General features: G+C 44.3%; 1 protein-coding gene and 1 pseudogene across 1 annotated transcript; both read right to left on the bottom strand.

Annotated features, from left to right (window-relative positions):
* Positions 1-7209: 7209 nt before the first annotated feature.
* Positions 7210-19964, bottom strand: Ino80c (INO80 complex subunit C). Its single transcript, XM_004666775.2, has 5 exons — positions 19721-19964; positions 13892-14002; positions 13200-13311; positions 12226-12293; positions 7210-7610 (listed from the first exon to the last, which is right to left on the bottom strand). The coding sequence occupies exons 1-5, from the start codon at positions 19874-19876 to the stop codon at positions 7479-7481; spliced, it is 579 nt and encodes a 192-aa protein (XP_004666832.1). The 5' UTR covers positions 19877-19964; the 3' UTR covers positions 7210-7478.
* Positions 19965-21540: 1576 nt separating this feature from the next.
* Positions 21541-24659, bottom strand: LOC101609510 (annotated as a pseudogene).
* Positions 24660-26291: the final 1632 nt, after the last annotated feature.

Below are 26291 nucleotides of genomic sequence, written 5' to 3'. Positions count from 1 at the left end.
AACACTGACTCTTCCCAACAAAGTCTTTGTCTGCAGCTGGGACACAAGTACCAGGGAACAGAGGCCACTGAGTCATGGAAGAAAACCAGGTGGATCCAAAAGTCCCGTGTTTACAGTGGGAAAAGCAATCCCATACCCCCACCTCTACCAATACAAGCAAACAACTCAGTTTGTTTTTAAGATTTTATGGCCCATTTTCCACAGGAAACAGGACGGTAGTATATATAACAAACCAAAGACACAAAGTACTAATGATTTCTAGGAGGTACAGAAAGTCATTTTTTTTCTTTTGTGCTTTTTTTTTTCCTAATTGAGGACTTCCATACTAGACAATAAACCATGATAATTCTTTCCCCTCCCCCACTTTCCCCTTCACAAATCCACTCGCCATCATTTCCCTTTTTTCTCTCTGTTAGACTCATTTATTTTGATGTTATCATCTTTTCCTCCTGAGGGTCTTGTGAAGTTAGTACTAGGAAGAAAGCAGTTTTTAAAAAAAATATATTTTATTTATTTACTTAATAGAGAGAGAAAGAGAATGGGCATGCCAGGGCCTCCAGCCACTGCAAACAAACTCCAGATACATGTGCCCCCTTGTGCATCTGGCTGACATGGGTCTTGAAGAATCAAGCCTAGGTCCTTGGCTTTGCAGGCAAATGCCTTAACCACTAAGCAATCTCTCCAGCCATAGGAGGCAGTTTTAACAGGATCCTGTCTCCTTGTTTCTGGGGGTATCCATCTGTCAGGGTCTCCTGTTCTCCCCTCCCCAACTCCTCTCCAATTCCCCTCTTGGCCTCATAAACCATGCATTTATTTATTTTTTCTTTTTTCTTTTTTCTTTTTTTTTTTTTTTAAATATTTTTTATTTATTTGAGAGAGAACGGGAGAGAGAAGGGGAGGGAAAGAATAGGCATACCAAGCCCTCCAGCCACTGCAAAAAAAACAAAACAAAACAAAACTCCCAACACATGCTCCACCTTGTACATCTATCTGGCTCACATAGGTCCTGGGGAATGAAACCATAGTTCTTTGGCTTTGCAAGCAAGAGCCTTAACCACTAAGCAATCTCTCCAGCCCCAGAATTTTTTTTTTCAATTCATATTTTTTTAATTTAATTTATTAGTTTTCATTTCAGTGAATACAGGCAGTTTGGTACCATTATTTAGGCTCATCTGTGATCTACCCCCTCCCATTAGACCCTCCTTGTTAATGAAAATGGGTGGTGCATTGTGGAGTTAGCCCCCAGTTATTAGTGTGATAAATGTCTCTGCAAATCATGACCCAACATGTAACTCTGACATTCTTTCCGCCCCCTTTCTTTTCTTTTTGACATAAGTCTCATATAGCCCAGGCTGCCCTGAAATTCCTGATTCTCCTGCCTCTACCTCCTGAATGCTGGGATTACAGGCATGTACCACCATGTCCAGTTTTATGCAATGCTAGGAATAGAACCAAGGACTTTGTGCATACTAGGCAAATACCCTACCAATTGAGCTGCAGCCATAGCCCCATTTGCTTATTTATTTACTATATAATCCTTCCTTTGTCTCATAAAAAAAGTTGGAAGTCCTAATTAAAATTAAAATTAAAAGAGGGTAAATGTCCAAGATAAGTAATGAAGAAGAGATCAGGATATAAACCTAAGCACACAGAAATATCTATCATGTGATGATCAATTGTTATATGTGGGTTATAAATTTGGATCAAGGGATTTGAGGAGCCAAAGAAACAACAACAAAAAATAACCAGAAGTGAGAAAAATAAAAGGGTCAAGTCAGTCAAAGATCCACCTTTTATTTTCTTTTTGGTATGTGTGGGGGTGGGGGTTGGCCTGCATGGAAGTCAGAGGACAAGCTCAGGTGTCGGTCCTCACCTTCCACCTTGTTTGAGGCAAGGTCTCTCATTGATCACCCCATTTTCACTAAGCTAGGCAGCCTACAGATTTCTGGGAGACAGATTCTCTGTCTGCTTCCCATCTCATCATGGGATGTGGTTTTTATGTGGGTTCTGGGGATTCAAATTTAGGCACTCACTTGTGTGACAAATGCTTTTTCCATTGAGCCATCTTCTTGCCAAAAAGATCTACCTTTCTAATGCACAGGTCGGAGGGAAGTGTGTGACTCCACCCACACTGCAAGAGAGTCTAATACTCTGCTCTCCTTTTCCTAGTTATCCCTGATCATGTGTGGAGGACCTATTGAGATGCTCAGTTTACAGAAGGAAGAACAAGAATTTAAGAGTAAATTAGAAACTTGCCCTAGACTGCAGTTAGTTAATTGTAGAAATAGAACAAAATGTAATTCAACCCAAGCGATCAAACTTCACATCTGAGTGTTGAGCCAGGAAGCTCACCTTGCAGGGAAGTGGGAGGCCCCTAGGGAAATTTCTGCAACAGACATGAAGACATTTTTTTGTAGGGCTGTGCCTCCTCTCCTCAGCTCAAACCCAATGAGAGCAATCCCTTGTACCTCAGCAGTTTGTCCCTGCACTCAGTTCTCTGAAGATCTAATTTCTGAGAGTTTGTGGCATTCATGCTAGAGGCATAGCCCTTGCTGTCTGCATTGATCCAGCCCAGGCCTTGGTAACTGATATCTCTCTCCTAACTAGAGAGGACACTGCTAACTAGAGATAAAGATAAAAATTTTGCTCTTTTCAAAGAAAAAGTCCCTTCAGAGATAATACTAGTCCTTGAAAATGATATTCCAAGAGCACACCTTTGTATATTTCCCCAAGTTCCTTGCTTTGCTGTGGTCTGGAAGGTTTTGTAGCATCATAATAACTCAAGAATATGTACCGATTCACCAAACAACAGGGAACCCAATGCATCCCAAATTCTCTCTAGCCTGATTTATCTGTGCCTCACAAGGCTTGCTCTCCACTTGGAGGAGTAATTGAGAGGTAACTGAATCATGAGGTTGCTAACTTCTTCAATGTATTTTGAATGTGAGGTGAGACCTAGATCCAAGAGTTAGATGAAATTATTGGGGGTATCTTTGAAGGGTGCCTCTTGCCTCTGTGCCCTCTTTTGTCTTTTACTCTCTTTCCCCTTGCCTCCCTCATGTCCTCCATTAGGTGAGCAGCCTCCTTCAAACATACTGGCCACCATGATGCTCTGCCTCACCTCAGACTCTCAGCAATGGAGCCAGCTTACCATGGACTGGAGGTCTGAAACCATGAGCCACAGTGAACTTTCTTCCTTTAGGTTGTTTTCCTGGGTATTTGTCAAGCATCAGGAAGTTGGTCAACAAGTACTCTCATAGTCTCCAGGAGAGCAGAGCAAAGAAGACCTCTCTCCACAACAGCCCAGGAACAACTTCACTCCCCTGCAGTTTTTTTCTCCTGACCCACTCTTTCTGAGAGGCTTTGGGAGTTGAGTATTTTCTCTGTTCACCTTTTAGTAATGTCATGTCATTTTCTGACAATTGGTTATGTAGGAACTGAGGAGATTTCTCAGTGGTTAGGAGCACTTTCTTTTTTTTTTTTTTTTTTTTTTTTTTTTTGGTTTTTCGAGGCAGGGTCTCACTCTGGCTCAGGCTGACCTGGAATTCACTATGTAGTCTCAGGGTGGCCTCGAACTGACGGCGATCCTCCTACCTCTGCCTCCCGAGTGCTGGGATTAAAGGCATGCGCCACCACGCCCGGCTAGGAGCACTTTCTATACAAGCATGAGGACTAGGCAGGGCTTGAGACCTGAGTTCCACTCCTCAGCATCCACCTGCGCATCTGGGTGTGGCCACACACACCTGTAATCCCAGTTCTGTGGGAAGCAGAGACCAAGAGAATAGATGGGATTTGCAAAAACTGCAGATCCAGGTTCACAGACTCTATTTCAAGGAAATAAGCAAGCTGATGAGTGCTACAAAAGATCTCTTTTTCTTTAGCACATGCATTCAGCATGCAAATATGCACACTTGTGCTTACACTACACACACACACCATATACTACATATACATGTGCAAAAGAAAAAGTTTATTCTGAAGAAATGCAAGCACATACTGAATGGTATCACAAATCTCTATCTACTTAGCACTCAGTTTTCACAATAACTGACTCATGACCAATCATGTTTCAATACTCCTCCCATCCACTTCCTCTCTCCCATGTCATCCTAAAACAAATCCTGATATCATATCATTCCATCCATAAATGGCTCAGCATATGTCTCTAAAACATGAACACTTTTTTTTAACTTTTGAATATAGTTTTATTTATTCAGTTCTAAATGTTCAAAAACAACCTCAAGTTTTGGCCTATTGGACTGGCTAAAATTTCCTAGTACCATGATGAATAGGAGGAGTGAGAATGAAATTCTTATCATTCCAAATGCTAAAAATCCATTCAATCTTTCACGATTAAGTATGATATTAGCTGTAGGTTATATCTGTAGGTGTCCTTTATGTTACTGGGGATGTTTATCTTAGTTTGTAGAAATTGAACCCTTTCTCTTAACATTGCAGCTAAAAGTATTCATAAGAATGCCTAAATATTATCAAATATAAAAATTTATCAAATTTCAGCCATACGTGGTGCCACATGCCTTTAATCCTAATACTCAGGAGGCAGAGGTAGCAGGATCACTGTGAGTTCGAGGCCAGCCTGAGACTACACAATGCATTCCAGGCCAGGCTAGGCTAGCGCAAAACCCTACCTTGAAAAACCAATAATAATAATACAAATAAGGCACACAATTCTATTAGATAAACATTTTGTAAATAATAACATTTTGTAGGAAGGTATCTATCAGTGTGACCTCTCCCAAGGCACCTGTTCTTATTGATGATGGATGGGTCAGCTCTTATATGTTGGTTTCCTTCCTGACCCTCTATCTTCATTTTGTTTCCTCCTCTGGAAACAGCATCAAATATGTCACATCACCTCCCAAGAGTCATAGAACCAGAGAGTGGGGATTTTTCATTGAAAATACTTTTTGCCCTCTATGACATGCCACATTGGTGACTTGGCAGATGCATGTTTTGACTTGGGAAGTGGGCAAACAGCTCTGGAAGGCCCATCTATGCCATTACAGGTAGCTGTAAGCATGCCCGTGTTGCTTTCCCATCTTATAAGACATGTAGCAGGTGTTAGAAGGGCATAGACAGAGCAGACTGGATTTCACAGTGGTCTTAAGAAGAAAATCTGATCTCTCAGATGTAGCTTTTTCCCTTATGGGTCTGGATTTATCCTTTGTACCTTCAGTCCGGTGCCTCAACCCAAGTATCAGAGTCAAATGAATCACCAACAGACACGCTGTGCCGGGCAGTCATTCAGAGCTTCACAAGGTCTTTCAACAGCACAGTAGAATGCAGAAATGAGGGGCACAGTATTGGAAAAACAAGTTCAGAGGATACCGCAAAGGTCCTGAATGTCCAGGAAGGGCATAAGGTGGCCCTAAAGACAAGCTGGAGCATATCAAGCCCCATTTTCACTCCCACAGGTGCTTCTTGACTATAGCCGCCAATGAGAACCACAGGTGACCAACAGAATGGATGACAAGGGCTTTCAGCACAGGACCCATTACTCACCAACTCAAACCCATGGGATTCCTTGAAAACATTCATGGCTTCAAGTTTGGTCTGGATTAGATTGGGTCTCTGGAGCTTGGGGTTCCCTTGTAACTCAGCCCTCCCACAGAAAAGACCACAGGGAGAGAGTAAGGTGTCTGGCCCCATAGCTGGTGTCCTGCCTGAGGTAGGCCATGGCTCTCATATTCCTGTGCACATCAGTGGATGGTGGGTCAGAGGCAGATTCCTGGGCTTGACTCCCAGTCATCAGGTTTCAAATGTGGCCCAGGAGCTTTCATTCTAGAGGGTCTCCAGGTGACTCTCATGTGGAGTTCATAAAACAGACCACAGAACTCAGGCCTCAGAGCAACAGCCTTTGACTCTCCCTGATATTTGTGCCAAACAAGGCTTCCTTCTTTAATGCCCAACATGTCCCTGGGGAGGCTGAATAGGAGATTTAAACAGTGTCTTCATTACTGTTGGAAAAATGCCCACGAAAGAGAGGGGTTCTTCACAGAAAAGAAGTGGGGCTCCCCTTTCTGCATAACAGACAGGAAATGAAAAGCAGTAAGGGCTGTTGGCTGACCTCCTCCACTTCAGGTCCCTTATGAAGTAGGGGAAAGCTACCCAGCACCCTTACTGCTTAGTACTACTGCCTGGGAAGGCTCTGGAAGACCCTTGGGGGCCACTGTCATGGAAGCCAGGATATGGGTAGCTGCTACTGGCCAATATGCCACTCACCCAGCTAACTAGTTTCCTTCCTCTAAGCCTGGAGAATAACAGAGGGCGACAGGGTGCCTAATGCCCACAGGTGAGGCAGCTTTGACCCAGAGTCCATGGGGCCTGTTCCCACTGTTTTGTTCTCTCCAGAAATATGGGGCCAGGGTTCAGACTGAATAAAAAAGAAAGTTGAGCAGAACATTCTCTCTCTGGTTCCTGTGGCTGAAATGTTACCAGCTGCCTCATGCTCCTACTTCCATGGTGGACTGTCCCCTCAAATAGTGAGCCAGAAGAAACCCGTCCTACTCAAGTTGTTTTCCTCAGGTATTTTGTCAGTGATGAGGAAACTAACTAATATAGAACATTGGTGTCTCCACACTTCGTTTCCTGGTCCAAGGAACTGCTTTCTATCTTGGTAGAAAGGGAAGCCAACAACACAGTTTTTGGAACAGGCTGCAGTGAAAGGGGAGGCACCCTGTACCTGGGCAAGACTCCTTTTTTTTTTTTTTTTTTAAATTTTTATTTATTTATTTATTTGAGAGCGACAGACACAGAGAGAAAGACAGATAGAGGCAGAGAGAATGGGCGCGCCAGGGCTTCCAGCCTCTGTAAACGAACTCCAGACGTGTGCGCCCCCTTGTGCATCTGGCTAACGTGGGACCTGGGGAACCGAGCCTCGAACCGGGGTCCTTAGGCTTCACAGGCAAGCGCTTAACCGCTAAGCCATCTCTCCAGCCCAAGACTCCTTTTTGACATCAGTGTGGGTCCCCACACTTCCAGAGAAAAGGCCCTGTGGGACATGATGGACACTTGGTTTTCCTCTCCATTCCTAACCATTGACTGCTTCCAAGTGTTCTGACCTAAGATGAAGGTCAACGTGCTCTAAAGGGATCAGGAGGATAGAGGACAATCCAGACCTATGCATAGTTGTGGAGTCTTGAAATGTTAGATGAGAGTTTATACTTTGGAAACAAAATTTCAGGGACATAGGTTAAAAGCACAATTTTACTGTATTTTCTTGTCAAACAATTTTACTTGAGGCAACAACTGAAGTATAATTTAATTCACCAGGAAATATCACACTTGGAGGGAAAACATAAAAAAAAAACCAACTTTGCATTGAAGCCAAACATTCTTTCCAAGGCACAGAACTGACATTTTCAGACTGACAGCAGAATGAGTTTGTTTCCATCAAACAGAATCACGAGTCCAAAGTCTGCTTCTGACAGTTTCCACTTCATCTCCATTTGTCAGGCTCAGGGCACGATGCTTGTGGCCTTCCTTAGGGCCAGATAGCCTGTGACCACGTCTGATGGTAGCCTCCGAATGTAGGAAAACTCTTCAATGGTGCTGAACCGAAGCTTGCTCTGGGGGTCTGTGTAGTTGGCCTGGGCAGGAAACAGGAAGAGGGAGGGACAGGAAGTGGTTATTGGTGATGATATTTTAAGTATATATTAATTTTTTCAATTTACTCAAAGTGAAATTCATGTTTGTGGTGTTTTACTGCCACCGAGAACATAAAATTGCTCATTTGGGCACAGACTCGTTCATCTTCCCAGACTTGAGACACTCCTCAGGGGACATACTGCAGGAAGAGGAAACAAACACCCTGGGACCCTACCGATCAGCATCCCAGGGGCGGCAAACAAGTGCAATCCTGAATTCATAATAGTATGCCTTGCCTGCCTTCACAATGTTCCAAGTATGTGTTCCTCAGGACAGAAGCTGTACCTAAAAATGATGAGCCCATGGTTCTCCCTATGTACTATGTACAACCTACTTCCAGCAACATCCTTCCAGCTTTCCTACCCACGACACAACTTCCACAGCTCCCTAGGCTAGCCTGCAGTGCTGCACCAGCCACCCATACACCTTTACCCTGGAAGGGACTGACATCACAGAGGTGTAGTCAGGGTCACCTTGGCAACCTGCAATTCTGATGATGTCATTTCTTAACACATTAACCTCTCAAAATAGCTCCTCTATATTCTTTGGACCAAAATCCAAGCCCTTAATATGGAACCTCTGGCCTTGGGCCTCCTTCCTCCTCACTCATAGGCTCCTATCCTCCAGTTCCAACCATTCTGACCTTGGAGTCTCTCCTTCCTGTTATGCCCATCCATGTTCTCTGTGGCTTACTGTGTTCAACATACCAGCTAGCCCTTCAGGACAGCCTACAGAAAGCCTGTCAGCCTTCCATGTTCAGAGTACCAGAGCTGTTTAGTCACATAGACCCTACCTGGCTTGGATGAAGGTCTAGGCTATGAGGCTCCAAGAAGCCCGAGTGTGCTTCTCATCACACACCAGCACTACATGCTATGTGGAGCTTATGAGCCTTCAGACAGTGGACAATGTATAATGAACAAATGAATAACCAAATTGAATAGATAAACAAATGATCAGAACTACCATAGCAGAGGGAAAATTATTTGCTTACAATTCCCTTTTGGTCTGTTTTCACAGGTATAGAGAAAATATTTAGTTAATATATACTTTAAGGCATATATCCTGTATAGATTTTTTAAAAGGAAACATGCAGATAAGTAATTTTAAGCTCATTTAAAAAAAATGATATGCCATTAAAGTCTAGACAGATAATGGTCAATTACTTGGGGGTGGACTGTCTGCCCTATGCAGCCATCTGCTCCTGGACCTTGGTTCCCAGTAATTCTGTGGTTTAATGAGGGGGAGGGCTCAAGTAGGATGCCACAGCCTAAGGGAACTGAGTCACAGGTTCCTGATGCTCTGAAGTCTCAATCCAGCTGCTGCGTTCTCCCTCAAATATTTAGCTGCTACGTCAGGAAATGAGGATTTGTTCCTAAAAAGCTATGATTAATTAAAGCTCTACATAAAACAGATCTTTGATTCCTCCCTTGACCTACATATTATTTTCCTACATTTCTTTTAATGATAGTAATATAAGAGAAGGCTTAATTTGAAATTGGTGACAAGTCTCTCACGTTCTGAGCAGAGTGTAGGCAATGGATTCAGCTTGGATTATCTGGTTTCTGTATATGGACCTATGAACCTTTGTGAAGGTATGTGAAGCTATGGCTGCCTCACTTCTACTACCAAACACCAAACTGTGCTGAGTTGGCTACTCACGTTCAGCCCTCACTGCCAGACAGCTGCTGTACGCACATTGCGGAATACAGAGATGTTGCTGCACCAGCAAAAACTGAATCACAGTGCACCTGACACAGGAACCAGCAACACCCCAGAGCTGAACAAATAAAGCACCTCATCTCCACAGTCTACTCTCTACTGGCTTCTGTGAAGGAAAAAACTGGCAGCCATCCTAGCAAACAGTGTTGCCCCTGGCTGCAGGGTAACAGGCAGTGTTCACAACTCTCTCATCATTCCTTCACAGCTTTGTAAGGAGGGCACCATGCAGGTGTGGCTCCACATGCCTTCCTGAAGTGCCCAAGCGCATGGCTGGCTGGGAACATATATGTCAATGTAAATATGAGCTGGGCCTTTGAAATTTTTAACTTCAGATTGTACAAATAACAGATGAATTGTGTTCTCATCTAAAAAATAAAATTACAACATTACATATAAGACTAAAGTCCCCCTTTACCTCCATCTCCCATTCAAAAGACACTAGGAGGTAGGTACCCTTCCAGACTTTTAAAATGTGTATAAACCCTTACACAAGGCAGGGCCATCCCCAATGTATGCGTTAATGTTCATGTAATGGCACCTTACTGTTTATGCTTTGCATCTTTTTTTTTTTTTTTTTAATCTTTTGGTTTTTTTGAAGTAGGCTCTCACTCTCTCAGGCTGGCCTCAAACTCATGGTGATCCTCCTACCTCTGCCTCCCCAGCGGAGGGCTGGAATTAAAGGCGTGTACCACTGTGCCCAGCTTATACTTTGCATCTTTAGTCAGCAATGTGTCTTGGAACTTCATCCATGTGGTACATATGCCTCCAGTTCACAGAATAGTGCAAAAATGTCCAGTAAGTTCAGTGCTAGTGAAAATCCATCAAAGTCCTATTCTTTAGGGAGCTGCCCAGAAGGCAAATTGCTGGGGCCAGGTTTTTGCTTTTTTGTCTCAAAAGAGTAGCAAACTGCCCTCAAAGAAGGCTGCATGAATGCCTCTCCCCACTTCCAAACAGCAGCATATGAGCATAGCATTTCGTGTGTCAAGTGCCTTCATTTCTTCCATTCAATGAGTGTTTTCCTGACTACTGAGGATGAATGCCTGCTAACTAGTTGTCTGAATTTCCTCTTTATGATCACCTAGTTGTTTTGTTTTGTTTTTCTTGCCAATTTTTCCATGAGTGTCCTTCAGTGACTTGACTGAGTTCTTTGTATATTCTGGATTTCTTAATTCTTCCACACAGTGGGACAAGAAGTTTTAGGTAAGTACAGAAGACAGCTTCACATTGCTGGAACGAATACCCAACCAGTCTGGGTTTATGTGAGAAAGAGATTTATTTCAAGCTTCCAGACCCAAGTGGAAGTCCCATCAATGGAGGGCGAAGGTCCCATTCATAAACCCAAGCAGAGAGAAAAACCACCACCAGCCAGCAAACACCAAAAAGCAGCAAGTATCAACTGGAAGGACCCCCAGAACTCATACCTCTGGGTATACCTTTGGACTAGAATTCAGATCTTCTCCCAAACACATCTTTGGGCTAGACTCTAAGATCTGCCCCCATTAACATCTCCTGAGGTGACTGGAGACCCAAGTTACAAGTTAATTTTAATACCTGAGTCAATGGGGACATACATTCAAACTACCACAGTAAGGTATATGTGGCAAGCCCTCTGCTGTGGGCACAAAAAGCCTGGAATAATGCTTTACAAAAGGGTTCTTACAGCACCTAACAGGCAAAAACCTCTATACTAGCAGATGTTGCCTGCAACAGCAAGGAGACAGCTGCTCTTCCAGGGACCAAACTCATCTTGCCATAAACCATGGCTTCCAGCTGCTCAAAATGAAACAGGGAGATTTCCACTTCAGGTTATACTGGAGTGGCTGGCGCTAGACTAGTCTTTCCAAAAACGACTACTGAGATACACGACACTATTTTCCACAAATGACAATTGAGATAAGAGGCAGCACAAGACTGCCACAAGCGAGAAGTGAGGAGCTCAGATGGTGAGAGCCAAGAGGTTATTTTAGTGGAAAAGCACTGTGGTGGAGGTGGGGAGGCAGACTGAGCCCAGGTCCATAGATACCACAGTAGACAGAGCTGATTGCATACACTGTACCATCTGGAAACAGGCTTAGAAAGAAGTCTGAAAGTCAACTACCTTTATCACAGTGCCTCTGTGGAGACAGTATGCTATGATACCAGAGAACTATTCTAGGGTCTTCAGTATGCTAAGCAGGTACTCTCTTACTGGGCCCTAAATATATATAGTAATTAAGACTTCCTCCTCTTTTTGTTGTCTGATTCCTTTTGTCTTCCTATATGCTCCATGTCAAAATGTTGATGGGCTCTGGACAGTATCGGTCTTGTGGGGGTATTGGTAAACCAGTGTGAATGCACCAGTTAGTTCACTGTGGGAGAACAGTGCCCCAGAGTACACCTTTCCACCCTGTAGCTCTTTCATTCTTTCCACACCCTCTTCACATTGTCCCTGAGCCTTAGTGGGCATGACAAATCTCCTTTAGTGTCTAGCTCAAAACAGCCTTGTTGCTTATTTTCTGCTTTGATGAGTTTTACATTCCCTCAATATCTACTGCCATTTCCATAGAGATTCTCGTCAGGGAACCAAAATATGTCTTTTGTTCATGTTTGCTCATATAGTTGACTAGCAGAAAAAAAGGAAGTGAAACTCACATCTCCTACTTCCTGGAGCAATCATCTCTCTCAGTGGCCTGTATAGATACCCTGGATACAGTATGAATTCCTTACAAAGCCAATCACCTATTCAGAGTATCCCAGCTCCAGGCAAGACCACTGGTGGTCAATACTGAATACTGTCTTGATAGGCATCACTGTAAGATCTTAAATTTAATGTTAGTATAGACATACAATTATACTCACAAGTAGGCCCGAAACATCAGAATACTTCTTAGCTGGCTTAAAGGATGGAGGAGCATCAATACTGAAGTCTACCAAAACAGACAAAGAAAATATAATATATTCTGATTCCATCTCCTTTTTGCTAAAATGATCTTTGACAGTATTTCTGAAATTTTCCTATGTAATTACATGCTCACTGAACCCTCTTGGGGTTAACCAGAAGGGAGGAATCTTAGACATAGTGTAGTATGTCATTAGGTCTTGGCTGTAGTCCTGCCTGGCCACCAGGGACCCTCTATTTCTGCAAAACTGCCAGATTCATTTGCCCACAAACTATGCTCACAGTCTCTGGGCTGATGGTGATGAAACACCATACAATCACTAACTGGATGTGCACACCCAGACTTCTGCAGCCCACACCCAGATGACTGACTAGCCTGTCACCATCTGAGTCAACCCCATGAAAGACACACAGCAGGACAGGAGTTGGAGGAATCCTGGAACCTGAACTTTCCAATGAACATGGACATTACATCTAACAGGGCATAGTGTAGCAGTAAGTAAGTACATAGAGGGTGAAAGGGCAGCCTTTAAGATGGTCATTGGAATCCCTCCTAAATCTAACATTGTATTTATACTTGGGCTACCTGGTTCTTAGAAACAAAATTTAAGAGTAGACTTTTAAATAACATGCTTATCTAAGAGAAATATCAATATTATCACATTAAAACCTATTTCCCTAGACCAAAATATTAATAATGGTACTAAGAACCATGCACCTGTGACAGCACAAACAAACTGACTCAACACAGCAGCAGTTAAGAGGAAATATATATATATATATATATAATATCCCTGGATTGATGCCATTACTAAATTCTCAAGCTCAGAACAGCTTCCTACACTAAAGCAAACATGATCAAATAATGTAGTTTGTTGTAAGAAAGTTCCCAGTTTGTACAGCAAAAACACATGGAAGGCTCTAGACAGCTCACAGTTCGGATCGTTCAGTTGCCACGGCAATGCCCTTTCAGCAGCGAGAATCTGTTTGAGGTTCTTCCAGGTTCTGTTCTTCTTGCCAGCCACTGCGCCGCCATGGCCTGAGTGCTCCAATGAGAAGCATGGATTAGAAGAAGAACCAGTGGAGACAACAGTCAGGGATCAGGCATTCATACTCAAGCATACCTGTTCTGGACTTCTTATCCTATTAGCAAAAATTTACAATGCTGGGACCTTTCAGAAAAGGCACTATACACTTCATTTTAATCTTTAACAAAAACAATCACTAGCAAGGTATGGTGGCACACACGTGGAATCCCAGCACTTGGAAGACAGGGTCAGGATCAAAGGGCTTAAGGTCAGCCTCTGTTAAACAGTAGGTAGCTCTCAACCTCAAAAAACTAAAAAATAAAAATAGTACATTTTAAGGAACAGGGGAACAATTATTTTGGATATAACCCATTCTCAAGAGTCTATTCTTTAATGACTTCTACCAAGGCCACCGAAGTCCTCAGGGGTCTGGCACACTGGGCAAGGTTTTCCTGCACCCTCCCTCCCTCATCAGCCCATAGGAGAAAATGGCAACTGGGACTGAGGGAGAAGCCTGCAGAGCTCTCTCTGCTATAAGCCCAGCACAACCAGAGGCCAATGTTCAGCACTGTGTTTCTATAATACCATGGGTACTTACCACAAAGTTGGGATCCTTAAATGGCAAAGGTTTGGAAGCTTTCTCCATAGGTCCTGTGCTAAACTCAGAGGACACCACTTTATTCTCACTCATGGCTTCCATGCTGACACCCTAAAGACACAGAAGGAAGAGTTTAAGACCAGTTCTTTTAGTTGGACCTGCTCTTGCTCTCATCAGGACAAAGCACACAGGGGAGACAGTATGATCAAAACTCCAGCAGGTGGCCTGTTCAGAGAATGAGGGGCTCTGCTGTGTGTGCACAGGCCAGAGTAAAGACAGATAGGATACCTGGTCTTTATGATTCCTGGTCTCCTTTGTGCCAAGCTCAGGGATGGCTGTCCGATGCAAGCTGGTTTGTTTAACTCTGACAAGTGCTATGAGGGAGGTGTCAGGTGTCACTATTCCTCCTTTACAAAACAGAAAACTGAGGCTTAAGGGTATGTGTTTAAGGCTACACAGAGCACAACCTTTTTGATAGCACAGTTCCTACATCCTGATGAACTTGTCTTGAAATATGAAGGTCTTAAGGGTCTAAGCAGCCAGAAAACCCAGGATGGGGCCAGTATGTGTGTGAGACAACAGGACATGGGCATTCTGAGAAAGGAAAAGTAGAGAGGAAGCTGTAGAGCCACAGGTCAACTGGCTCCAGCTGGAGTGGCCTGACAAGCAGGCTAAATTGTTTTAAAACAAAACACTTTTAGGGGACTATTGCAAAGAAAAAAGTACAGAAATAAGAAGTCACTTGATTTATAACACAATTCTAACAATAAGCTTTTTTTTTTTTAATTTTTTTTGGTTCATTTTTTATTTATTTATTTGAGAGCGACAGACATAGAGAGAAAGACAGATAGAGGGAGAGAGAGAGAATGGGCGCGCCAGGGCTTCCAGCCTCTGCAAACGAACTCCAGACGCGTGCGCCCCTTGTGCATCTGGCTAACGTGGGACCTGGGGAACCAAGCCTCGAACCGGGGTCCTTAGGCTTCACAGGCGAGCGCTTAACCGCTAAGCCATCTCTCCAGCCCACAATAAGCTTTTTAAAGAAGACATAATTCTCATATGGTGAAATGTACAGATGTAAAGCTTTTATGAGTTTACCAAATGTTGACATTCATGTAATCCCAGATGGTTGCCTTGTCTCTTCCTGGCCAGTACTTTCTAGCCTCAGGACACTGCTCTGATGTCTTCTACATTGCTTTCACCTGTACTAGAACTTCATAAACGTGAAATCTGGCCATCTTTATGCTGGTACCTGGCCTCTAGCTCAGCACTTTTTTCCCCCGAGGTAGGGTCTTGCTCTAGCCCAGGCTGAACTGGGATTCACTGTGTAGTCTCAGGCTGGACTCAAACAATAGCGACCCTCCTATCTCTGCCTCCCCAGTGAAGTGCTGGGATTAAAGTTATGTGCTACCACGCCCAGCAACATAAAGTTTCGTAAGCTCTTCTACAATGCCATTTGGGTCAGTAGCTAATTTCATTGTATTTCCTATTTCTCAGAAGAGAATTCAGTATATGAATGTGCTAAAACAGTGTCTCAGAGTTGGAGAGATGGCTCAGTGGTTAAAGGTGCTTGCTTGTAAAGCCTGATAGCTCCAGGTTCAATTCCCAATACTCATGTAATGCCAGATGCACAAAGTAGTTCATGTGTCTGGAGTGGCAGGAAGCCCTTGCAGACCCATTCTCTCTCTCAAATAACTAAACCTGGCCGGGCATGGTAGCACACACCTTTAATCCTAGCACTGGGGGGACAGAGATAGAAGAATCACTGTGAGTTCAAGACCAGCCTGGGACTATAGGGTGAGTTCCAGGTCAGCTTAGGATACAGTGAAATTCTGCCTCAAAGAAACCTGTGTCTCCATTTTCCTGTTGATGAGCATTTGTTTCCATAGTCCAGTTATTTTACATAAAGCTGTGTGTTTTCATTTCTTGGGTAAATACCTAGTAGTGGGGTGGTTGTGTTGGATGTAGGCCTTCTGTCTAAGGCTCCAGTGACAGACTGGTGACTCATGGGATGGGATAGGTGGAGCACAGTCACTGTCGCAAGGCAGCGTGGGCTGGACAGTCTTGAAGTGCTGCTAGGGGAGTACTGGGGGGGGAGGCATAAAGAGAGGGCCATAAACTAGCCAATCCAGGCAGCAAGACACAGAAAAGCTAAGAAGGGAAGGAAGGCTTGGGGATATGGCTCAGTAGAGCACTTGCCTCAAATACAAGAGACCCCAGGTTCAATCCCCAGTGCCACAGAAAAAGAAGAAAGGGAATGAAGATGGTATACTGAAACATGGAGTTTTGAAAGAAACCCTGCTGTTGAAGGATTCATCCAGCTTCTATACTTCCCTTTTCAGCAGGCCAGAACCCCAGTCAAGCTGAAAAGGGACAGAGAAAGGAAGTTATTCCATGTAAACTGAACCCACCAATCAAGAGGGGCTCCTGCCTCTAAAACAGTGGTGGGGTCTATTGCCTCTCTAGGCAGATAAGCCCACACTAGAGGCCTGTAGCTGCAATGACACTCTGATGTACAGGATAAGAAGGAGTCCAGAGATCAATTCTAGAAGCTCACATACAATAAAATAAATTCATAGATTATGTATCATTCCCATATTATGAATGCACTATTAACACTAAGATTTTATGAAATGTCCTGCCCCCAGGCATGAAGGGCAGTAGGAAAGGACAGGAAGTAACACCTCTTGTTAAGGGCTATCCCCTCTTTGCAGCACTAAAAGAGCTGATGTAAGTACCAGGGCAGAGAAACCCAGCCTGCTGTAACACACTGGAGTCAGCAAGGCCTAGGGTCCCCACCCTTCTCTGTCCACCTCTGGAGCCCAAATAAACAGCTTCATCTCTGCCAACAGCAGCCTGCAGGGCTGAGACTCAGACTTCAAGAAATTTTGGCCTTTGCCCTGTGCTTCCAGAGAAAGGAAACCCATGCCTTCTGTCTCATCACTGATCAATCAAACTCGGTCAAAATTTTCAAGTGTTCCAGATGAATTAAAGATTGCCAGGGACTGTGTCATGTAGCAGGATACCTAAGAAAACACTGCCTCAAAAACCTTAACAAGAATAAAAGGTTGAGTTGAATCTGAAAGTACAGGGTGACTAGAGTCACTAAAAATACCAAAAATGTGAGACACATTTTTATGTCTAAACATTCAATAAAGTCAGTTAGATAAGAGCACTTAACTCCTTGGAACATAATGAAGTCAACTAGACATAAAGGTCTACATAAAATCATGCAGAGAAAGAAGCTCCAGACATATGTGCCACCTTCTGCATCTAGCTTTATGAGAGTACTGAGGAACTGAACCTGAGTCCTTTGGTTTTGTTGGCAAGCATCTTAACTACTAAGCCATCTCTCCAGCCATAGAATGATTATTTTTAAGTAAATAAATGAAATGGCCCAATATTCTCATGCTGGCTGCAATCACAGAAGAGCTTATAGCCATCTCTACCCCTCACTATCCATTCTCATCCTTCTAAGGTAGTGGGGCTGCCTCTCAGCCTCAGGTATGTTATAAACTACTTACCACCACAAATCAACTCTGTTAAGTAATGGGTTCTATGTAAGTCAGTTAGATTTTTCAGAGCATTTTAGCTAGAACAGGCATTTGAAAACCCCTAAATGCCCTATATGGATCCAGAAAAAATTTTCCCATAAGCACTTTTCTGAACTATGAATTTGTTATACCAAGAAAGCTAATCACATCTTCCAGTGTGGAGCTGATAACAAGAAAAACAGTTAGTTTTTATTTTTTTAAGAATATGGGTACTGGGTATGGTGGTTCATGTCTTTAACCCCAGTACTTGGAGGCCAAGATAGGAGAGCCATGAGTTCAAGGCCAACTGGGATAGTTCCAGGTCAGCCTGGGCTAAAGTGAGACCTGGCCACAAAACAACAAAAAAAGAAAAAGGGATCTAGGTTCTGGGCAGCCTGTCTGGGCATGAGTCTTGTCTTATTAGCTGTATAATTTTGACTAAGTTGTTTACCCTTACCCTCTTAATGCCCCTAGACCTTTTAATCTGTAAAATGAAGACAAGTCACAAAAAGTAGATTTGAAGTTTAATCATACAGCATTAGAAGTACATAGAAGAGTACCTGACATATAGTACACTATTATTTGTCATCATTCCTTTCAATTTAACACAACTAACTGCTCCCCAACCCATCAACTTAACATTAATCTTTTTCAAACTATCATAGAATTAACAGATTGTGTTTTTATAACATTATTAATAACTGCATCAGCTACACTAAGAACATAATAATTCTAAGATAATAGAACTTACCAAGCATACACACCTAATAAGACTTGTGAAATGAAGAACTATCTTCACAGGACAATTTTTTGTACTATTAAATACTATCTCCTAGGAATGCTATAAAGGAGATGTTTATAAATGCTCAGAATACCTTAGATCAAAAATATCCCCTTCTATTCCTGAGGGCTTCTAAATATTTAAATGTCTTTACACTGAAACGCTTTTAAATTTCACTCATGCCTTTAGTTTAGAAGCAACATGGACATTTGCTGGAAAATAAAATCCTTAAAAATCTACATCAGTGTTTTCTTGTTTGCTTTTAAAAAAATTATTTATTTAAGAGAGAGAGAAAAAAAAAGGGAGAGGGACAAAGAAAGAGAGAAAGAGAGAAAGGAAAAGAGAATGGGCATGGCAAAGCCTCCAGCCACTGCAAACAAACTCCAGACATAAGTGCCACCTTGTGCATCTGGATTATGTAGGTAATGGGGAATCAAACCTGGGTCCTTAGGCTTTGCAGGCAAGCTCCTTAACCATTAAGCCATCTTTCCGGACCCTTTTCTTTCTTTTTTGAGGGAAGGTCTCACTTGGAACTAACTCTATAGAGAAAGGAAGTTATTCCATTAATAAATGAGTAAATAGATAGGATACATGCAAAAGTTGGGCGTGTTGGTTTACACCTTTAATTTCTAGTAGGGAGACTGAGGCAGAAGAGTCATGACTTCAAGACCAGCATCAGCAACAAAATCTAGATGGGCAAAAGCATATGATTTCATTCATACTGTTTGAAAACAAAGCTAATCATGGTAAAGTGGGCAGAGAAGCCGGACTACTTCTGGCAGGGAGGGAAGAGTATGGTGGCAGGAAAAGGTCACCAGGAAATTTTATTGCCTGCTCAGAAATGCTACGTATCTGGAGAACGGTCATGGTTTGTGTTTCACTGCATGCCAACAGTACTCCATTGAAGTGCTAAAACGGTGCAGGAAGTGCCAATTTCGGATGTAGTTACCATCTGAACAAAAGCCACGGGCAGAGGCGCCGCACCACTGTCTGAGTAGTGCCACCAAGCCGCGCTTGGCCTCTTGGAGCTTCGCAGAAGATGCAGGGCCCGGAAAACGAGAGCCGGCCGACTGGAGAGCCTGGACGCCGACGCCGGACCCGCCGTGCCCGAGGCTGGGGTCACGGTGGCGCTCCAACAGACGCGCACCAAAACACTCGCGGATGGAAACGCGGCGGGCCAGATCGACCCTTCCCCAGGGCGGGGACCCCACAGGTACCAGTGCGCCTCCGCCCTCCAAGGAGGACCCTGGACGGGTGCCGGCAGGATGCGCGAAGCACGCCTCGCTCCAACGCCACCTCCGCAGAAGGGCCGCGTCGGCAAGACCAGTAATACCTCTCCTCACAACAGAGGGCGGACTCGAAGGTAAAAAGCGCTTATTGTCCGCAGACGCCAAGCTCCCCTCAGGTCTGCGCGCACACGCCGAGCGAGCAGCCCCGCGCGGGAACACCCAGGCTCCGCCCCCCGCCCGCGCGCATGCGCCCACCGGTCCGCGCGTAGCCGGCCTAGACGCAAGCTACCTGAGCATAGCCGCCGGAGGCAGATAGCTTTTTCTTCTTGCTGGTGCCGTATCCGCCTCCGCTGCCGTTGTGGGAAGGGCTGGCTGGCCGCTTCTTGCTGTTCCGGGCTATCGGGGGAGTGGAAGTGGCCCCTACAATTGGGATTTGAGCCGCCATCCTACCCGGCTCGTCCTCCCGCTCCCCACCCCCACCTCGTTAAGAGCCGGCCCTGGAACTTCCGGCTGGCTGTGACTTCCGTCTTGATGCCTGAAAACTTAACCTGGATTCCCAGAGCTTTCACGGACTTCTATTAGCGGACTCTGAAAGGCGGAACTGGGAGCCCGCTATTTCTTCCGGGTCAGAAGGTGTCGGCGGAGTGGTCGTTACTACTCGGCCTCAGAACCTAGGCCTGGCGGCAAGAGTCTAGAGGTCCCTAGTGAATACCTCCTGATTTTGAGAAAGTATTTTTATTTGTTGGTTGATTTGAAAACATGGAGGAATGGACAGGCCAGGGCCTCTTGCCATTGCAAACACACAGATGTATGTGTTTCATTGTATAGCTGGCTTTAAGTGGTTACTGGGAACTCGAACCGGGTTTGCAAGCAAGCACCTTTAACTACTGAGCCAGACCCATATATATACATATATATATATTTTTTAATTTTTATTTATTTATTTGAGAGCGACAGACAGAGAGAGAAAGACAGATAGAGGGAGAGAGAGGGAATGGGCGCGCCAGGGCTTCCAGCCTCTGCAAACGAACTCCAGACGCGTGCGCCCCCTTGTGCATCTGGCTAACGTGGGATCTGGGGAATGGGGTCCTTAGGCTTCACAGGCAAGCGCTTAACCGCTAAGCCATCTCTCCAGCCCCTGATTATTTTTTTTAACAGTTACATTTTTTAAAACGCGAGGCAAGGAGATGGTTCAGTGATTAAAGTCACTGGCTGGCCTTGGTTGGCTTCCTCAGCACTCCCTTAAAGCCAGTCACAAAATGTGGCACAAGCATATGGTGTTTGCTTGCAGTGTGGCACAAGACTCCCGATGCGCGCGCGCGCGCACACACACACACACACACACACACACACAGTTTTTGTTTTGTTTTAATTTTGGGGGGGGTCCATTTTTTATTTATTTATTATTTGAGAGTGACAGAGAGAGAATGGTTGCGCCAGGGCTTCCAACCACTGCAAATGAACTCCAGAAGCTTGCGTCCCCTTGTGCATCTGGCTAACGTGGGTCCTGGGGAATCCAGCCTCGTACCGGGGTCCTTAGGCTTCACGGCAAGTGCTTAACCACTAAGCCATCTCTCCAGCCCTAGTTTTTGCCTTTTGTTTTGTTGTTTGGGGCTTTTTGTTTATTGGTTTCTTTGTTTTCGAGATAGGGTCTCACTCTAGCTCAGGCTTACCTAGAATTCACTATGTAGTCTGAGGATGGCCTGTCAAACTCACTGCGATCCTCCTGAGTACTAGGATTGAATTTTTTTTTAATTTTTAAATTTTTATTAACATTTTCCATGATAGGATTGAATTTTTAATAATTAAAAAAATAAACATCCTTTTGTCTTTTCATTATGCATAGATTGATATTTTAAAATACTCTTTACATGAGAGAGGACAAGCCATGGGCACTGGGGAATCAAACCTGGGCTCCTTACCCCATAAGGTCTGCAAAAGATTTTACTGCTTTCATCCCAGGTTCTTCATGAAAGGATATAGTATAGGGTCTGTCACAATATAAGATAGCTCATTGTTTTCATGGGAAATCATCCTTCAGGCAGGAAGGTGCCATTGTGGAATACTAAGCAAGGCTCCAAAGCAGTGGAAGTGAACTGTCCACATCTCCTAGTCTGTAGTCTTTCTCAGAGGCCCAGGTAGCTCTGCTTCCGCTTGTGTTTTTTTTCTTCTGCTCCTCGCTTGCTGTGCTCTCTGGTCCTTCTTTATAGAATCTACTACTTTGAAGTGACCTCTGAATCCAGCTGGCTGCTGCACCTTGCACCCACACCTTTTTTGGCTACAACATAGGTAACCTGGTGTTTCTCCTTGCCAAGTCCAGCTTTCTTGTAGAGGCTTCGCAACTGGGCCACCTTTTCTCTTTCTGAGATGTCCACAGCTTCTGCCACCTTCTTGGTCTGCTCCAATTTCCTCAACATCCTCGGGTTCTCTCTGTCCTTGGCTTCAGCCACTTTCTTGATGAGTCCCACACTGATTTCTGGCCAGGCCAGCATTCCCAGTAATGTTCCATCTCCTTATTGTCAACAAGCAATTAGTGTATTCGTTGCTACTTCTCTTCCTGCACAAATCACTCTGGAAGTCCCCTGTCACCTTCATTAAAGGAATACTAGTTGAAGGAGTTATCTATGAGGCATATCTATTGGCCTTTTTGGAAAGTCATCTAGGGCAGGAACTTCAGGCTCCAGAATTCAATGTTTCACTGGGTCCTCAATAGGCACAACCTCAAATCCACCAACTTAGGCTCACGGCTTTGCTTTGTACCACAGGATGGTTTCTAGCTCTCATCTTCACTGCTACTGTTATCACTGTCTGAGGTGTCATCTCTGTCTTCTCCAGGGTTATTAGCAGCTTCTGTCCCTGAAAAGGCCTCTGTCCCCTCAGCGGCCTCATTCTGGCACGGAAGAGATTTCCTCTCTGTCTTCAAACTGGAAGGTGGTGGAGATGGTAATGGCGGTTGCTGCCCCTTCTGACAGCTCTCATTTAACAGCTGGGACTGACTGATCTCCAAAGTCTCGGCAGCATTATCCTCAATCTCACTGAAGCCATTTTTTGAGAACCACAGGTTAGTTTGCTCTTCCCTACACTGCCTTTTCCTCCAGTGGCACTAGCAATGGATTGTCTTCGTCCTCTTCATTATCATCTTCTACTTGAGCAATCAAATGCACTTCTGGTCCTTCGGGCCTGGATGTCCCTTGACTCTTGCCAGCTCCTCTACATCTAGATCCCTTTCCAGAGAAGCATTCTCTTCCCCCTCAGCATCTGACACACAGATGTCATCACTTGGCAGATCAGACAAATGTGCCTTCAGCACTCATGTGCCCTTGTGTTACTTCCTCTAACAACTGTTGACCTCGGATTGTGCGGAGGTAGAACATGACCATCCCCCCCTTGTCTGCAATGAAAACCCCAGACAGATCCATCTTCAGCTCTACATCCTCCAGCTGCTTCCTCTGTTCATGTAACAGCTTTGTTTTCTTCCTCTTTAGTTCTGCCATCTCCTGGGCCTTCGTCTCTGCCTGGGTCCTGTTAAGCTGCTCCACCAGTTCCTCCTCCTTAGAGGACTGCTTTGTCTCAGCAGTTGCTTGCCCCTCATCATCGCCCTCCTCTTCTGAGCTAAGGCTGATGTCCACTGCTTTTGCTTGCTTCTTCAGCTTCTCGGCCACATATTGGCGAAGCTTTGTTCTTCTGTTCAGTAGGGACCTGAGCTCCTTGTGCCCCAACACTTTAACGTCCTGACAGCATACCCATATATCCTCAGTGGTGGCTGGATGCTGTGCCAAATCTTCATCATCTATCAAGGTTTCACTGGCCTTGGAGAGGAAATCAACAGGGTTGGCAACTCGCAGGAAGTCAGAGACTGAGGATCGATGATAGTGAGGTCACCTTCAGCATAGCCTTCAGCCTGTGATTTCTTCTTAGTCATAAACTCAGGCACATTTGTAACCTAAACTTCAACTTCCTTAAAGGCAAATGTTGCAGTAAGGTTCCTATTGCTGGCAGAAATCACCCAACCAAGAGCAGCTTTTTTGGGGGGGAAAAAAGGTTTATTTTGGTTTACAGACCCAAGAGGAAGCTCCATGATGGCAGGGGAAAATGATGGCATGAGCAGAAGGTGGACTTCACCTCCTCGCCAACATCAGGTAGACAATAGCAACAGGAGAGTGTGCCAGACACTGGTGAGGAGAAACTGGCTATAATACCCATAAGCCCGCCAACAATACACTACCTCCAGGAGGTGTTAGGTCCCAAATCTCCATCAGCTGGGAATCTGGCATTCAGAACACGTAAGTTTATGAGGGACATCTGAATCAAACCACCACAGCAAACTTGGTTAGCATACAAAGGAATGTTTCATCTTTTTAGCATTTTCACACATATGATTATATTTTTTTTCTTTTCTAAAAATTTTTAATTTTTTTAACTTATTTGAAAGACAGGCAGATAGAAAAAGAGAGAATGGGTATGTCAGGGCCTCTGGAAACAAACTCCAGACACATGCACCACCTTCTGCATCTGGCTTACATGGGTCCTGGGGAATCAAACCTGGGTCCGTTGGCTTTGCAGGAAAGTGCCTTAACCACTAAGCCATGTCTCCAGCCCTTAAAGGCAAACTTGGGATCAAAGAATTTACTATCCACCTTGTCAGGAGCCAGGAATCCCTGGCAGACTACAAAGATTTCTGCAGATTCATGGCAAGAAGCTAGGGGTTTGGTTGCCTGGACACAGTGGAATAGCTGTTGGAAGATCCAAAGTAGGGGCTGAAGTCATGGGAATGGAAACCCATTGTGATGAAGCAGCCACCATGGGCCAAGAAATCATAAGCCAAACACAGAGCCATAGGTGTCAAGTGAGTTTGTGAGAAAGCATCATGGACCCAGCTAGCTCCAACGTTGGAGGCCCCATCATTAAGCACACCACCAACTTTCCAGGTCTTTAGTTCCTTCCTCAGGGCCTGCCTACAACAGAAGTAGTGATGTCTTCCAGGAGAGTCCTCACATTGGGAAAAGGTTTGATTGGAACCAGGCCCACTCCCACAATAAGACTGGATACAGGCATGAATTTTATAGCCACCTGTAGCCATCCTCCTGGTGCAGGACACAGGTCCCACAAGGCCCCAGCTTTCTGCAGAAAATGAAAGCTGCAATTGAGCTGAATCAGCTTGAAGTCTCTTTGGCCAGGTGACAGAACTTGTCTCATGGGCTCTTCTCTACTTTGCCTTTCTTGCCCATGAACAAATGGAGAAATATCACTCAATCTCAGCACTACACGGTTTTCACAGCTCTAGGAGCAGCACTTGTGGATAGTGCACTTCCACTGCCACTCGCGTCCCTCCACGTTCCTGGGGCCATGTGCTCCACCATGTTGCGTGTGACTGAAGGCTTTTTCATCTTGTGTCTGTAGGTATTACAGGTTGAAAGTGGGGACCAGGAAGGCCGGCTGAAAGAACTAAGAACCGATATTCTTCTAGGAAGCAACAATTAGGAATTATATTGTGGCCTCATCTCCACCTAAGACTACTGATCTCAAGGAGCCACCTCTCCCATTATGACCTGAATTATTGTAGTTTCTCTCCACGTGGCACCCATTGACCCTTAACTGTGATGTCATTTTTGATGAGTAAATAAAGTTCACTATTAGTGAATAGGCAGCTAGGCCAAGCTTAATTCACACAACCTTGGGTACTGCCTTCCTATGTAGAAGGGTTTTGTGTATCAGTAGTGCCCAAATAGGTGTCCTTAGCCTTTTAGAAAAGGGTCAAAGACCACATGTTGCAAGGAAACTGGAATTCTTCTTTTGGTCCTTTGCCCTCCTCACCAAGCACATGCCAGCAAATTATATGTACAGATTTCAGGGAGGCTGCAGGTCTAGAACCTGTGTATGAATCTCAGTTCCTTCCTGCTGTTCTTTGTTCATAACTGCACTCACTGTGAGTCTTCAGAGCCATTATGGTAATAACTAAATATTTCATAACTGGCTTTTGGCCACTGCTAGGATGTAATTTGTGTAAGATGAGGCCCAGTTATAGCTTGTTTATCTGTCCCCACTCTCACTACCTTTGTAGGTCATTGATGTCTAGATCCCTGTGATAACCTCCAGGTGGAAGTCTAAAACATTCTTCATTCCCTAATCCACCCCAACTCCAAGCCATCCCTCTCACTGGGCCTTTAAATCACAAATATGACTGTACCACTTAACTTTCTTATAGTCTATGAAGTCCTTTTATCTCCAGGATAAAAGCCAGATAACTTTTTAACTTGGTTCTCAATAACTGAGCCCCAACCCTCCTCTCTTGCTTCATTCCCAATGGGTAATTCTTTGTGTTGAAGCCAGGGGCAAACTTCCTGAGTGTGCTGTTCTTTTAACCCATCATTCTTCTGTTTCCATGTTTCCTCTCCTAGGATTGCTTGGCATCTTGCCTTGTTTCCATATTGCCTCAGTACAAATTCTATCCCAGTGAGCAGCTTTTCACTATCTGACATAAATTCATTCCTTTCTCTTTCTTTATCTGAATTTTGTGCAAGTATCTTTGAGGATATTGAGAACAGGGCTCCCTGGGTTCTCATAATGTTTATTGAGTTCAAACAAAAAAGTTCTCCTTTTAAGGAGTCAGACAAATGAATGTGCCATCATTTGGCTTCTGGTCACTACATTCAGTCCTGTTCTTATCTGCTTGATGGTTTTCTTTCTGAAATTGTACCCTCAGTAACTGAAACATCACCACCCTTTTGCCTTCCTCCTTAACCACCAGTTGTCTCTTTACAGTTACCTTCTTTTACCAGATAGTTTGTAATGTTTCTACAGTTTTTCAAAATATGTGCTACATAGTCAAATCCCAGTTAAGATGATTACTTAAAAAGTTT

Source organism: Jaculus jaculus, chromosome 15 (genome assembly GCF_020740685.1).
Source record: "Jaculus jaculus isolate mJacJac1 chromosome 15, mJacJac1.mat.Y.cur, whole genome shotgun sequence".
Classification (NCBI taxonomy): Eukaryota; Metazoa; Chordata; class Mammalia; order Rodentia; family Dipodidae; genus Jaculus; species Jaculus jaculus.
This window is presented reverse-complemented; position numbering and strand designations above follow the sequence as displayed.